This window comes from Uloborus diversus, chromosome 1 (genome assembly GCF_026930045.1).
Source record: "Uloborus diversus isolate 005 chromosome 1, Udiv.v.3.1, whole genome shotgun sequence".
Taxonomy (NCBI): domain Eukaryota; kingdom Metazoa; phylum Arthropoda; class Arachnida; order Araneae; family Uloboridae; genus Uloborus; species Uloborus diversus.
The window spans coordinates 26614512-26629460 of NC_072731.1; the positions used below are offsets into that span (position 1 = coordinate 26614512).

Below are 14949 nucleotides of genomic sequence, written 5' to 3' on the forward strand. Positions count from 1 at the left end.
ATGTTCTTTAGTACATGGCAAATATTGATGTACACTCCTGAAAATAAAACTGAAACACTTCAATAGTTGGGGAGAAACTAACCTGGCAGCAATAAGAAAGCTACACAGATCTTAATTATAGCATTACGACGCTGTCAGGTTAGGTTTGCCGTTGTTTTTATCCGACTTCAAAAAGGAGGCGGTTATCAGTTCATACCATATGTATGTTTTTTTTTTTGTTTGTCCACTCACAGCGTCTCACCTAGTGAACTGATTTTGATGATTCTTTCTTTAATGGATAGGGGATGGCTCAACTTAGGTCCCATTACTTTGTTTGACCATATTTGTCCTTTAGAAAAAAAGTTATGGGCAAAAAACCATAAATTTCATGCAATTTCCCTATTAAATGATTAAATATTGTAACGAAGTTCGCGCTAACTCACCTTGGATAACGGTGGTTCAGTGGTAGAATTCTCGCCTTCCACGATAGGACAAAGTGAATTTTATTAAGATTTCGTTTCTACTGTTTCTTGTATTTTCTCGAATATTCTATTGATTTCTGTATCTTTCCGATTCTGGAAAATTCCGGCATTTTCTCAAGTGGTAAAGATACATTTTTAGTGTCAATCGCTTAAAGTTTAAGATGTGCTTATAGTTTTTTTTTTTGGTACAGATGTGATATACCCGCCCCCATTTGGCGACATCCGATTTTTTGCACAAAATTGAAATATTTTTCTCGCCAATGAGGCGATAAATTTTTAAGCATGGCATCCCTGGTGAAACTAACCTGCGGTTGGCAACGCGAAGGCAAACTTGTTCAAACTTGTTTACTTGGGTTCTTGGTTTTACGCAGGAGAGATATGTGTTCTTTTGTGCAATATACCTTACAGGAATGCTTATTTTGTGTTAGTTTAGATTCAGTAGTTGTGTTTTGAAGTAAAAACATTAGAAAATGCCAGTTTCTTCAAACTTGAAGGTTAATTAAAAGTTAACTCCAACGTGGTGTGTAGCTGTAACGCGCCATTGTCAGATGATGTTTTGTTTTGGACTGAGTGTGAGGATTTATACCATAAAAAGGTAAGTTCTTTATTTTAGAATTCACATAAAAATTCTCACTTCGGAAATTCTTTGTTTTTTACAAATCCTTGAGGGGTTCTTGTAGCTTTTAACTTTATTTTTACTGTATGTTAATTAATTTTACAAAAATAGTTCGGTTATTTTGTTCTAAAAGTTAATTCTTATCGATGCCATGAATTATTTAGACATTAACGTGCCTCCTTTAGGTACTGAATTTTATGTTAACAATTGAAAGCTCTTTCGGTTGTACTCTTAAAAATGCTGAATTTTATTAATAAATCTGCACAATAATGGTGCATATTTCACACTTAAAACTGTGTCATTACTGTACACTGAACGGAAGGAGCCACCCTTGGGTGTACATACACATGAATATGCATAACATACATAAATATACATAATTGTGACCATACTCCGACTGTAATGTATATTAACAGTCGGAAGGATAACGGACCGAGCGGAGCGAGGTCCTGGCGAGCCAGAGGTCTCATAGTACTTTCATAATGAGACCGAGGCAGGGCCGGCGAGCCGAGGTCTCATTACGAAAGTACTACGAGACCGAGGGCTCGTATCCCGGAGAAATGATGAAAAAACAATTAATGCATTAATTTCGACTTGTAATTAATACAATAATTTATTTCATTGTATTTTAATATGTTTACAAAAAAACCCGGCCCTGTACATTTTTGAAGCATATATTCGTGATGTTTTTTGTTGTGCTTTAATGTTGTTTTTATATATATTGTGTTCTGAAGTGCTTTGATCATGTTTTTTTATCTGATTTTTTCCTGTTGGCGCTAAAAAAGCATCGCTAAGAACGATGTATGACATATGTCGTCATACATCGTTTTCTTGGCGACGCTTTCTTGGCGCCAACATTAAAAAGTCGCCAAGGGTGGGGTATATCACATCAGTTCCTTTTTTTTTTTAGTATGTAGTATTTTTAGGAAAAAAAGGGTAAAGTTTCATGTGATGGTAACTTCTTACTTTTACAGAAATATATACATTTACACTAAAAAGGATGAAAAAAAAAATTTTTTGGAAAAAAATAGAACCGACTTCAAAATTGCTCTAAAAAGGGAAAAATAATTTTATTCTTTAAACACCATCGATAATACTTTTAAACATAATTTTTGAAGTTGGCGCAAAAACAAAAAGTAAAATCCATTGTAACCATGCTTCGTTCACATTTTTATCAAAAAATCATCCAAAGTTAGGAACGAAACATTTATATCGTTACTCAAATATGCTGTCATCAATGCGTAATGCATGTGGTAGTGAAGAAACTGCACCTGGTCAAATTTATACTTGTAGTTGAGTTATGGCTGTGAATGATTTTATCGATCGTTTTTGCGCCAACTTCAAAAATTATGTTTAAAAGTATTATCGATGGTGTTTAAAGAATAAAATTATTTTTCCCTTTTTAGAGCAATTTTGAAGTCGGTTCTATTTTTTTCCAAAATTTTTTTTTATATAAAATGTTTGTCTTTAATAAGTAAATCAATCTTAATGAAATTGAAATTGTAAAATATATTACAACAAATTGCACCAGTGAAAGAAGGAGAACACTCAAAATCAACTACTTTCGCAGCAGAGGCATTTGAAATTTTTATACTAATTTTATAAAGCGTATTTGTAATGAATTGACAAATGGTTCTTTTCTCTGTAATGGAAATATAATTTAAAGAAGAATTAACAGTATATTCTTTTTTTCAAAAGCAATACCTTTGTACCACTTTAATTGTAGCCTATTATATTTCAAAATTTATCATTTAACACCAAGATTGCAGCATAATTCTAAAAACTAAATAGTTATTAAAACATATTAAACTTATCTCAAAAGGAATGGTCTTGTCGTTGATTAAAGACATAGAGCAAAAGCACGAGCACGAGTGAATCAAAACAGCAAATGACATAACTTCTTCGTTCTTCCTCCAAAAAAAAAAAGATAAGAAAAAATTCCCGCCTTTTCCAAACTGCTTATTTAGTTAAATACGTCATAAAACTATCTTGTTACGGGTTGGTCACTGGTGGGAAAGTGGGAAATTTAGCAAAAAGTAAAGAAAGAAAACACAATAAAACACAGCTGTGCGCTGTGCCCAGCGTGTGAAAACGACTTCGATCTGGACCCACCACAGATCTGTCTCTTCTCCCTTCAGCATTCTAGATAAGGAAAGGGAATATAATTGTTAGTCAAGAAGAGTGACCATTCCAAGAGATCAAGTTTTAGAACCCATGTTGTAAATCCTGCTGCCTGCTCCCTTATTATTTAGAGAAACACCGATTCGGGCATAATCGCACAAATGACGATTGGTATATTTTGAGGACTGATATAATACTGACACAAAAATGACGACTGGTTATCATTTGTTTGGGAAGAGGGGGGGGTCTCACCCCACTCTACCCCCTCTCGACACTTCCTAGCTATACGGATATTCCAATTAAAGCAAGTATCTTCATGTGTATATCAATAGTACTTTTTTTTGCATACTCCTTACTCAGACGAAGGCGACTTGTAAGTGGTCAAAGAACTCATTGGAACGGGAAAAGTTCTTCTGGCAAGTAGGCCCGGATGTATAAATTTTGGGGCCCCCTGCAAAAACTCTGTAGGGCCACTCCCCAGAGACCAACAGTGTGTACATTCGTACAGTTAATAAGAACTTAGTGCTAGTGTTTTTTTTTTTTATTTATTACTATTTTTCCATTTCTTGGGACATTGGGCCCTTTTAAGTAGTGTCCTCCCCCCCCCCTGCACTGCGTGGTTTGCGGGTACGCAGATCCGGGCCTGCTGGCAAGACTAACTGTGTATTTTATCAGAATAATTTTGTCGAGTATTTTACAAAGACAATTTTATGCTGAAATTGTGGGAAGAAAAAGGAAAATCCAAACTCTAGGGAAAATTCAAACAAAGGCACCTGAAGCCAGGGGCCCTCTAAGACTCAGGGGGCCCTATTGAAAGCAATCAGCCCGCGCCTAAAATTCATGATTAGATATCAGTTTTCATGAGTTTTGAACATTTTCCACTCAAAATTATGGCTTTCCACGACAAATTCTCAACACAAAAATTTTGGTTTTGAGGATAGGCCAGTTCGCAGCTCCGAGGCCCCCTGCTTTTCTGGAGGCCCCAGCTAGCGCCTCATGCGCCTATGCGGTGATCCGCCACTGGGTGAGGGTCTCTGAACATTTTTCCTTGTGATCAAAGATAACTTACTATTCTGATTTTTAGACTTCAATTTCGAAAAAAAATTCTGGGAATGCCAAAATCCTCTATCTTGCCACATCATTAAAACTTGGCTAAGATTTCATTTTTGAAACTTCAATTCTGAAAAATATTCGGGGGGGGGGGAGAGGTTTTGACTTTGTTGATTGTGTGGAAGTAACTTCTATTAGTATGAAATTAGCACATTTTAAAATTATGACATTTGAGTCATATTCATGATTTTGCTGTCGGTGAACCAGGATTCAGGTAATGGGCTGTGTTTTTTCAAAGGAAATTGTATAGAAATTCTTTAAGTTTGCAGACATAGGAACATTTTATCTAGGTCTGGTGATCACTTTGAGACAAATATAGTTTGATAACAATAACCGAAAGAATCCAGGACACAAAATATTTTTTTTTAAATTAATAAGCATTTGTTTTTACAACTTCATTAAAATTACAATGACTCGCCAAATGCAGTTTTAAATTATGAAGTACGAAATAGCAGAATATAATAGCTTTTTTTTTCCAGCTATTAAACCATCCGTCTTATGCTACTAAGCCTTTTTTGCCCATTTTAAAAGCAGGATCTTCTCCTTTTTGCCGTATTAATGCATTGTTTATTCACACATCCTTTTCCTTGACATTCATAAACTACAGTTTTAAAGCAAATTCTACTTCATCATCTTTTCCAGCATGTTTTTGCTTGTGGTTTAAATTTTCATTTTGCTTCACTTTACTTTCAATCCCGTAAAAATTTTTAGTAACTTACAAAGTAATGGCTTAGAAACGTTTAGTTCTGCGGCATTTCTTTAACTCAACACGGTTAAATTCTCAAAGTGTTTTAAAATATCAACTTTTCCCACACGTCAATCATTTCGTTTCTTTTCTCCACAGCTAAAATGTTTGACCCTTCAGAGTGAAGTTTTTAGTGTAACTGAGCAGAGAGAAAAATTCTTCGGCTTTGCTAATTAGTAAGGAATTTGTTTTCCCAGAAGCTAAACTTGTTAGGATTTGTATTTGTATTGATTGAGGAACAAAAAAGGGGAAAGAACTGAAAGTTTACGAAAAAGTGATAACAATAAACGAAGACGCTGATTAGACTATCAAACTTTTTTTAATATTCAAGTGTTCCAGGGCATCGTGATTCTGATTACTTCAAGCAAATGATAAAATTAACCGTGATCAAGTGGTGCCCACTCCCTCTCCAAAATTTTGATAGAAACAACTGAATTCTCCCAAAAGGACTTTTTCAGTGATTAAAATTCCAAAAAATAACTCTTATGGTAAAAAGATCACATTTACCAAAACAAAAGCTGTTCATAAACGTGTGTGAAAATTGTATGTGTCGGATCTTCTTTGAAATAGTATGTTCATTTTCCTCCTTTTAAAAGTTTTCTCCAAGAAATATGATAAAATGGTCCCAATTTTTCTAAAACTTTTCTGAACTTCCAAAATTTTTATCTGCTGATAAGAATATTAACAACAGTAATTTCTATTTCTGACTTTTGGGTCCTATATAAACTTAATGAAAAAAAAATCTTTTACACTCAATTTTTTGTCCCTAATTTCTTCATGCTAAGTCTTTCTAATTTTACAACTAGTCTCCCAAATTTTCATCTTTCATTGGTAATGGCTATGCTATTGTTTCATAATCAAGAAGGGATCCTCATAATTTCAAAATATACAGTTATTTTATGGGAAATCCAAATCTAACTGAAATAAAAATTGGTATTTACAAAGTACCCCCTTGAGACAATGTCTTAGAGGATTGCTGATAATTTGGAAAAAAAAATTTTTTTTGCCAATTACAGCTCCAAACTAGAACCCTACATTCCAGACCAACGAATTTAATTATGCCTCTTGCAAAGATTTGATTCTTTGAGTTTTTTTTACAGTTCATGATGGGGTCTTCAATAGCTGAGTGGTGGAAACATTTACTGTGTGTGCCTGAGATTGTGGTTTTGATTCTTCTGATTTCTGTGGGATGTTATTTCCTCTATCTTGTGATGTACATCTTTCTTATGTAGTCTCAGTTGTAGAAATAATTGTACTGTGTAAAGAAGTATAGGAAATGACTCCAAGCCATGGTTAACATAAAGAGTTTTTTCAAGCAAAATGGATTACATAAAACATAGAACACACATACAAAACACACATATTCCTTTGGCAACCGTCTTCGCCCGTCGACCTCTTACTCCATTCTGCTTTGTGCCACGACATCATGCGACTATGTTGGCAGCTGGCAATGGAAAAAGCCAAGCATTGCATCATCTGTTGAGAACATGAAGAAATTCCCAAGCAATCTTATGATTACCCAAGGAAATCCATGAATATGTATTAAATGAGGAAATACCATGATCACATGATCCTATAATTGTGCACCCTCCTTGTAAGGCAATGGCACCCTTCTTTCTCAGAGCTGTGGGACACCAGAACAACAGTTCATAATGCAGTGGCTGAACTCTACTAACTCATTTTGCTTGAATCCTCTCCCTCTTGATATTTTAGGCACTGGGTTTCAAAATTATATTAACACCAAGTTTTTTAGCAAAAAAGAAACAATACTACGAAATGTTTTGCTAATTATTTAATAAAATCTTGCATATTTTGTAAAAAAAAAAGTGTTAAACTGAAACAGAACAGCTTACCAATAGTTAACGAAAAGATGCAGTTTGTTGACTTGAAGCTTCTAATATTAGAGATTAATTTTACAAAATGTTTACAATGTAGAGACTTGAAAAAAATTCTGTTTACCTATTAGTTATACAGAAAGCCCACATCTTCAATTATGTACTAAGCCTAGGCTTTCTTCGATAAGCACATGAAAATCACTATGTACATAAATTATTTTACTTTTTGTTCATAAATATTGCAATGTGGTGTCAATCCCTTTTTAATTGTCTCATTTAAGGAATTGTTTTTAGCATCTGGTAGACATTAGTATTGACTTTCAAACATGATGAAAATTAATTTTGTTAATGATGGCATTTTTTTTCCAATAGTTACTGCTTTGGTGGTATATTTTTAATCTATTCTTGTTATGATGTGATAACAATATAAATATATATGTAAAAATTCATTTATGATTCATAGCAGAATTTCTTAACCTTTTGAAGATATTGAAAAAATTCTGGATAGATTAGATTATGTCATTCAGTATTATAAAGTGCCAAAAGAGGTAGAGGGTGCTATACGGGATGGGTAAGTTTTATCGTATGAATTTACCATTTTGACTTTACTGTAATTGTATTCATTTTAAATAATATTTTTTAAGTGTAAATTTTCTGCTTACACACATGTGTACTTAATTATTTGTTATATGGGTTTCTCAAAAAAAAAAAAAAAAATCATGACCAGTGCTTTTGAGTTTTATTTATTAGTTTTATTAATTTCTTTAAGCTTATATTTTTAAAATTCTTCATTTATTTATGTGTAAAGTATCTATGATCTGTATATAAGTAATTTTATGAAGGATTTTTAGATGTTTTGGCTACTTCTTGCTACAGAGTAGGCAAATAAGCCTTTTAAAAAATTGTTCTAATCAAAGAATGTTTCCCCTACTGTTTCTTGTTCTATAATTATAGAGGTTCCTCCTATATTTACTGAACAAGTATAAAATGTAATAATAATTCTAAAATTGGGGTGTCGGTAGTTTCAGGGGGGGGGGGGATTTTTTTTTTTTTTTTTTTTTGTGTATCCTTAATGTGATAGAAGGGACGTTCAACAAATTAAAATTAACTTGTAAAAAATAAAAGAGACTCACCTTGCTTGTTACCTGTTGGGTACAAAGTAACTCTACAAGCAAAGCAGTTGTATTACTTTGACTACATACAGTTGAACTCTGTTAATACGAAATCATGACTAAAACGAACATTTTATTAATTATTTCGGTTTACTATCGAAATACATTGAAAGTTTCATGGATATTATGTAGAACAAAATGAAAGTTTTAGTTTAAACAAACAAAACTTCTGACCTCTCCACGAAAACATTTCCTGATTGGATTTTTTTTTCTGATACTTTGTGTCATTGCAAAAAGCTCACCATGCATTCCTAATCCTTTGAGTAACTACCCATCTTTTAGTTATCAAGTGGTGACAGTTATTCTACCTTTTCTATCCATGGCACTGAAAATTTGAACCGACAATGACTGTGGTTAATGCACCCCTCCCCCTACACAGAGGTGCCCACCTAGGAGGAGATCATGGCGCTGACTGCGCCATTGAAATTTTTAAGGAAGTTGTTTGAAGGGGTATTTTTTTTTCATTTTTTGGGGGGGGGGGTCTCTATAATATTGAGGGGGCACCCTTCTTCTTAAAGGGGAGGCACCCCTATTTATTTATTTCTCGTTATCCCCAAGTTCAAGCTTGTTAGCTCTCAGCTATTAAGGGGGTGGGAGATGCTCTGAACTGTATTAGACTGGGCTATTGTTAGAGCCAAGATATTTCTCCCCTGTTGCTATTCTGAGAATGAAAAGGTTGAAACTCGTTGTTGTTTACCTTTGAACTTTGAACAGGTAGGTCTACTTGTTAATAAAACAGTCTATCTTTTCATTTGGGTATTACCACCTGTCCTTTTCCCCAGCTCCATTATCGCCTTTCTTTAAATAGGTTCTTCAGTTATCGCTAATACAATCAAACACAATAAAAATCCCTGTACCACAGATATTATGCTCAACTAGAACATCAATAAGGCAGGTTATGTCACATTGTAACTTAGCTTATCTTTTCTAGTTCATGAAAGAAAATAATCCATACTATTTATCCTGACCATCTATGTTTCTTATAAATTTAAAGCTGTTTTTTCTAGTAATTCTTTACAAACCAATGGTGGGTGGCATAAAAAGAAAAGCACTATCAGCTTGTGAAATGTTAGACGTATAAATGACTAGCAATGTATTATGTTGTATAATAAATACAAGCATAGTAAATTATACATATGCATTTTTTCTTTCCCATTTTACACTTTCACAGTTGTTACGAATAACAGCTAATACAAACAAATTCAAGAACATTTAACATTTCGTATTAACCAAGTTCAACTGTACTTAGACTATAAATAAAAACTGTGGGAGACTTTGCTCCTTCCTTGTACCCCCCCCCCCCCCCTCTTCTTGTTCCCAAACAAAATTTGAAGCTCTTCATAAATTTCTTATGTATGAACCAAAATTGATACACTTGATTATCCACAGTTAAGTGGAGAATCAATTGGAACATGTTATTAATGGGTGGTAATTATTAAAATTGATTTTTAAAAATATGAAAGTGTCTTTCATAATTTGTACTATTTTTGTGGGAATGACTCATTTCTTGGAGTTCAATCATTTTTATCATGATCATTATGCATTATAATAAAAGCTTAATCTTGTCTGGTTAGAACTCTTTATAGAAAAGAACTTTAACAGAGTCGAATCTAAACATCTTTTTATCTTATATTGATGAGCAAACTACACAATTTAGTATAATGCTCTTTCTTAAAAACTGCAAATGGTGAAATGGATCATTAGGGTTATGGGAGTACGTGAGCTTGCTAAATGATACCAATACGTTTTTCCCTTCTTAAAGTAGTTGTTAGGATTTTATAAGTCAAAAATAGATTTTACTTATTTTCAAGCCCTTATGGATATTCATTATATTTCACAATTGCCCCAAAGTAATATTGTGCCAAATTTCAAGGGTGTAGGTGTTATGGGGTCTCTTGGACATTTTGAAACCACACACAAATACAAACATAATTTTGCAGAGTTCTTTTAATGTATAAATATTAAAATCAGCTATGTAAAATTCTGTTGTGAAAAGAAACTTTTTTTTTATTATTTAGCTGTGCCAAAAAACTAAGATATGAGTTTTTAAAAAAATTTTATTCATATTTTTTTTCTTCCAAATTTAGTCCCAGTGGTTGCTTGGAGTCTTATTTAGAATGTTTGAAAAAAGTGCAGTCTTCCATGACTTTCTTCTCTGAAAATAATCAAGGTTGTTCTGAGCTAGAAGAACTTGTAAGTGTTACATTTTTTATTCCAAATGAAAACATTGTTTCATTTTGCACTTCAATACTTCTTGCACTTTTTTTCACACTTGAAATGATTTTTAAAATTTCTATATTCAATATCGGATAAGAAACTTACCATGAAATATATTTCCGTGGAAATAGATCCCTTCAGGAATTCATCAATAATTATCTGACTTGTATGTTTTTCTCTAAAAAATTATTTTTCATTAAGTTTAAGGGGGAAAAAAGAATTTTTTAAAGATTCTAGATTGTTTCAGTGTAGAATGTTTGATGCTTTATTAAAACTTTCATAAGTTGAAAAAAATGTACTAAATTTGTTTTGTTTCCAATTGTATCTACAACATATCTATACTAATGGATTTTTCTTCAGACTGCCACAGTACTAAAAGATGTACAGTAGAATTTTAGTAGATCATTAAAACAATTTTTAGACAAAAATCTTAAAGTTGAATGCTGCTCTACCAAAAAAAAAAAAAAACTGACACACAAATTATTTCTAAGTTTTAATTTATCCTTCATCAACTAATAAAAGATGAAGCACATATATTATTTAAATATTTTATACTGTCATATTTGTCATATAGATTTAATGATTAAAATATTGTCCTTTGTTGCTGGCTACACTTCAGAAGGTCAAACTTATTTAAAAAATCTTTATTGTATAAACAGTCATGCTTATTTAAAGCAAAGTCAAAGGGACCAGATGAAAGTTTTTGCTATAAAAAGTTCAATGAAACACAGTAATTCGTCAAAGAGAATTGAAGCTCTTATGTAATAGGCAGAAACCGACAAGAACTGTAAGCTGAAAATATAATTTTAAGTGCCAGAAAAGTTATTTCTTCAAGTCTGTAGGAAAATCCAGTGTATTATGGCTGCTAAACGATTTTTGTTCGAAACAAAAGCTGGTCATGTAGGCATTTTTTCAGGGTTATTTGGTTTAAACCAAATGTTTTTTTTTTCCCTTTGTTCATGGATTTTTTTTTTTTTTTTTGGAACTACCAAATCTTTTATGCCCAAATGTTTTCACAAAAATTACACATTTTTGGAAAATGTAAAATCCTGTGTATGCAAAGTAACCAGCTAAGCTTTTAAACATAAATAACAGATTGATAAATTTACTAAAGCAAAAGAAACGTAATGCAAGTTTTCTATTTTTTTAAAATCAAGTTGAGATTTCTAATCAGTCCCAACTTTTCTTATAAATTTTATCCCTTTCTCTTTTTTTTGGGCAATCCTGATTGCTTATTGTTCTCACTTGACCATCCTTGATGTTGTGGTTCTTTTTTCAGCTTGGACCAGAGGCCTCTACAGCGGGCGCCCATATGCAAAATTGTAAGGGGGGGCTCAGATATTTTTCCCATGGTTTAGCAGGGTATTTTCTCCATGGGAACCGATTTCAGGACAGATTAGAGCTATTAAAATTTGTCATTTTTAATAACTTATTCATTAACGGCTAGAGAAAAAATGTTTTTACATTTTTGCGAAGAAAAAAGTACCAAAAGCAAGGAAGTTCTGATTTCAAGGGAGGAGGCTCAAGCCCCCCTTGCCTCCTTATATGAGTGCCCTTGCTCTGCAGCACCATCTCCCACTGGCCTCTGTAGGTGCGGCTCCTCTGGTCCTGAGCACTGTCCCCCAGAATCTACTTCTCCTGGGTGGTGGCGTCCATGTCCTACACACATGCATGCTTTCACAGGCCTACGTGCATACACACACACACAACTATACATATGTAACTGCCCCGGATGAGGGACAAACTTGGGGGACAGCAGCCATTTCTAGAAACAATAAATTCAGTCCTGTCGCAGCTCGTGATTGCGAAAAACATAATTTGGATTCAGAATTTAAATTAATCATTTTTTTTTCAGTTTTATTCATTTCATACTAGAGCAAAAAGCATATTTCAGCCAAAACTTCATCATCATTTGATTACTTAAGATTCATGTATTTATATGAATGAAAGAAGAATCAAACACTAGTTTTCATGCCAAAGTCTTATTGAAGGGTTTCAAAGAATATTTTCATTATTTGTATTTTTACAGTCAAAAATACTTATGAGGAAATTAATTTATAATGTTTTATTCGTGGGTACATGTAATCACATCTTAAGCCTGATAATAAATTATTTTTTTCATTATTTATGCAAAGGCATATTTACATATGAGGCAGTGAGAAGCAAAGGGATGTTAAGTGGCAAAATTAAAAATTTGGAGATAATCAGTACAAATAGTGGAAATACCTCTCCTCTGTCGTGGGACAAGATATAGTACTAGTAGCCCTGTTAGGTGCTGCTGTACAGCATGATGTAGAAAAAAAAAATTCATTGAAAGCCTACCTAGGACGTTATCTTTAAACTCGTTTTATTCAAAACTTGAAAATGTCCACTTGCATACTTTTGCTTCTCACTGCCTCATATAGTTATTTTTTAATGGTTAAAGCTTCTTAAACAAGATTTCCTCTACAGAAAACTACATATGATAAAATGAAATTACAAGATTTTATTCTTAAATTTGTAATTAATCATCAAGGAATTAGTGAATGTTAAATATTCATTTGCTAATTCTTAAAACCTTTCTGACTTTTAGAAATTCAAATTGTTTTTCTTAAACATCGTATTTAAACCAAATAAAAACTGAAATAATCAATTATCGAACGTATTGAAGCACAAAACATGCAAATCATTGCAGACACGTGTTTTTTTGTTACATTATACCTTATTACCTTATTCAATGCAAAGAAGTTGGATAATTGATTATTTTAATTTTCAGCACAAAGGTATTTATTCATTATCAAATAAAACTGGTTTAAACATTCTTTAAAATAACTTATTTTAACTTCCCTGTATTGTTTAAGTCATCTAGGATTTGTCAGACCTTGGTCATAGCTATAAATTCGCTATATACCACTTTGCTATGACGAGCGTGACTGTATATATGCATTAACATATAAAACTTTAGCAACAAGTGCTTTTTTAGCATACAGCCATTAAATTAGAACTCATAAAATGAAAAGGCAGTTTGATTTAGAGGTGATACATACAGGGTTGCCAACTGCTCCATATTTTGCAGAGTTGCTCTTAAAAAATAGCCAAACTCTGCAACTCCATTTTCAAACAATCACGTAAATACCCCCGTTCTGCTGTGATCTTTTACTAAAAGTTGTATATCAAGTCAGGAAAGGGGGGGGGGCAGTAATATAACTGGGGAACACCTATGTGTGTGGACACAAAACTGAGATTTAGCATAGTCTTATATGAATTTAATGTAGTTTTAAAATCAATCTACTCACTGTATCATACCTTGTAATTGCTTCAGTTCCTTACATGTGATACTTGCTATAGTTAAAGAATATTCATTTCTAGTTTTATTGTGTCTTTTCCAACAAGCTAAAAAAAATTCGCATCTCATTTTTAAAAAGTTAACATTTTGGATATGTTCAAATAATCAGTAATCCAACGTTATAAAGCACAAAAATTGCAAAATATTGCAGACACGTGTTTCGGTGCTACAAGGAACACCTTTTTCAATGCAAAGAAGTGTGAGCTTCTGGATGAAAAGTCATCCGAGAAAAGATGAAAAAATCATCTTTTCTCGGACGATTTTTCATCCAGAAGCTCACATTTCTTTGCATTAAAAAAGGTGTTCCTTGTAGCACCAAAACACGTGTCTGCAATATTTTGCAATTTTTGTGCTTTATAACGTTGGATTACTGATTATTTGAACTTTCAGCACAAAGGTATTCGTTATTTTGGATATGATCTAGTTTAGGCTGAAGAAAGTGTTTGTTATAGGGTTGTTTGATTTTCATGTCTGGTATAAACTTTTGCACTAAAGCGGTTGGCTTTGTAAAATTCTAGTTGGAAGTTATTATTGCTCTTCTAGAATTCAAGTTTAAAAAAAGCAAATCATTTCTTATGTCATATTACAGGGGTGCCTCCTCCTAAGAGCAAGGCACCTGTCCCTCCTCCTTAATTATCAAAAAGACTCATAAAGAGCAAGAGCCCTTATAAAAAAAAGAGGAATGCCCCTCAACCCTCCCCCCTAAAATTTCAGTGCCATAATCTGAGCCATGACCCCTCCCCCCCCTACAGGTGAGCACTCCTGCATTACATGTTTGTTATTGTAAACTTCTTTGAATCTTCAATTTTTCTCTTGCATTCTGCATACAACTCTGTTTAACATTTTCTGGACATTAATGTATTTCAAACTGTTGTTTATTGCTTTCTTCGTACTCTAGTAATCCATAACTACCATGATCAAGGAAACTATGCTTTAATTTAAATATTTGCCTTTGTTTTCAATTTTTTAGACAGCTCTCTTTGATCAAGGCGTAGATTCATTACAAATTGAATTTAGAAATCTGCTCTCACGATACAGCAAACCCATTCCTGCTGTAACTGTATTGGATATGTTAGGAATGGATGAAGGTGAGTTTTTTTCTTTTAGTCGTAATTCTGTGCTCTTAACCATCACACAGAGGAACTAATAAGTTTTTGAAAAAATTAAATTTTCTTTCCTCTAAAGTTCTCGCTGTTTCTGTAATACAGACTTAGTGTTGATAAAAGCACAAAAATCAGTGATTTCATTATAAGAATAAATACATTAGTTCAAATTGAAAGTTAAGTCTTAACAATGATGATCCCATTCATTTATGTTATTGACATTGGTGAACATTTATTGTAGATA

General features: G+C 33.0%; 1 protein-coding gene across 1 annotated transcript in view; it reads left to right on the forward strand.

Annotated features, from left to right (window-relative positions):
* Positions 1–14949, forward strand: part of LOC129234500 (exocyst complex component 7-like) — a 64223-nt gene that overhangs the window by 7019 nt on the left and 42255 nt on the right. The window contains exons 3-5 of the mRNA XM_054868500.1: positions 7375–7459; positions 10148–10253; positions 14573–14690. Coding sequence (XP_054724475.1) covers positions 7375–7459; positions 10148–10253; positions 14573–14690 — 309 coding nt within the window. The remainder of the gene's footprint in view (positions 1–7374; positions 7460–10147; positions 10254–14572; positions 14691–14949) is intronic.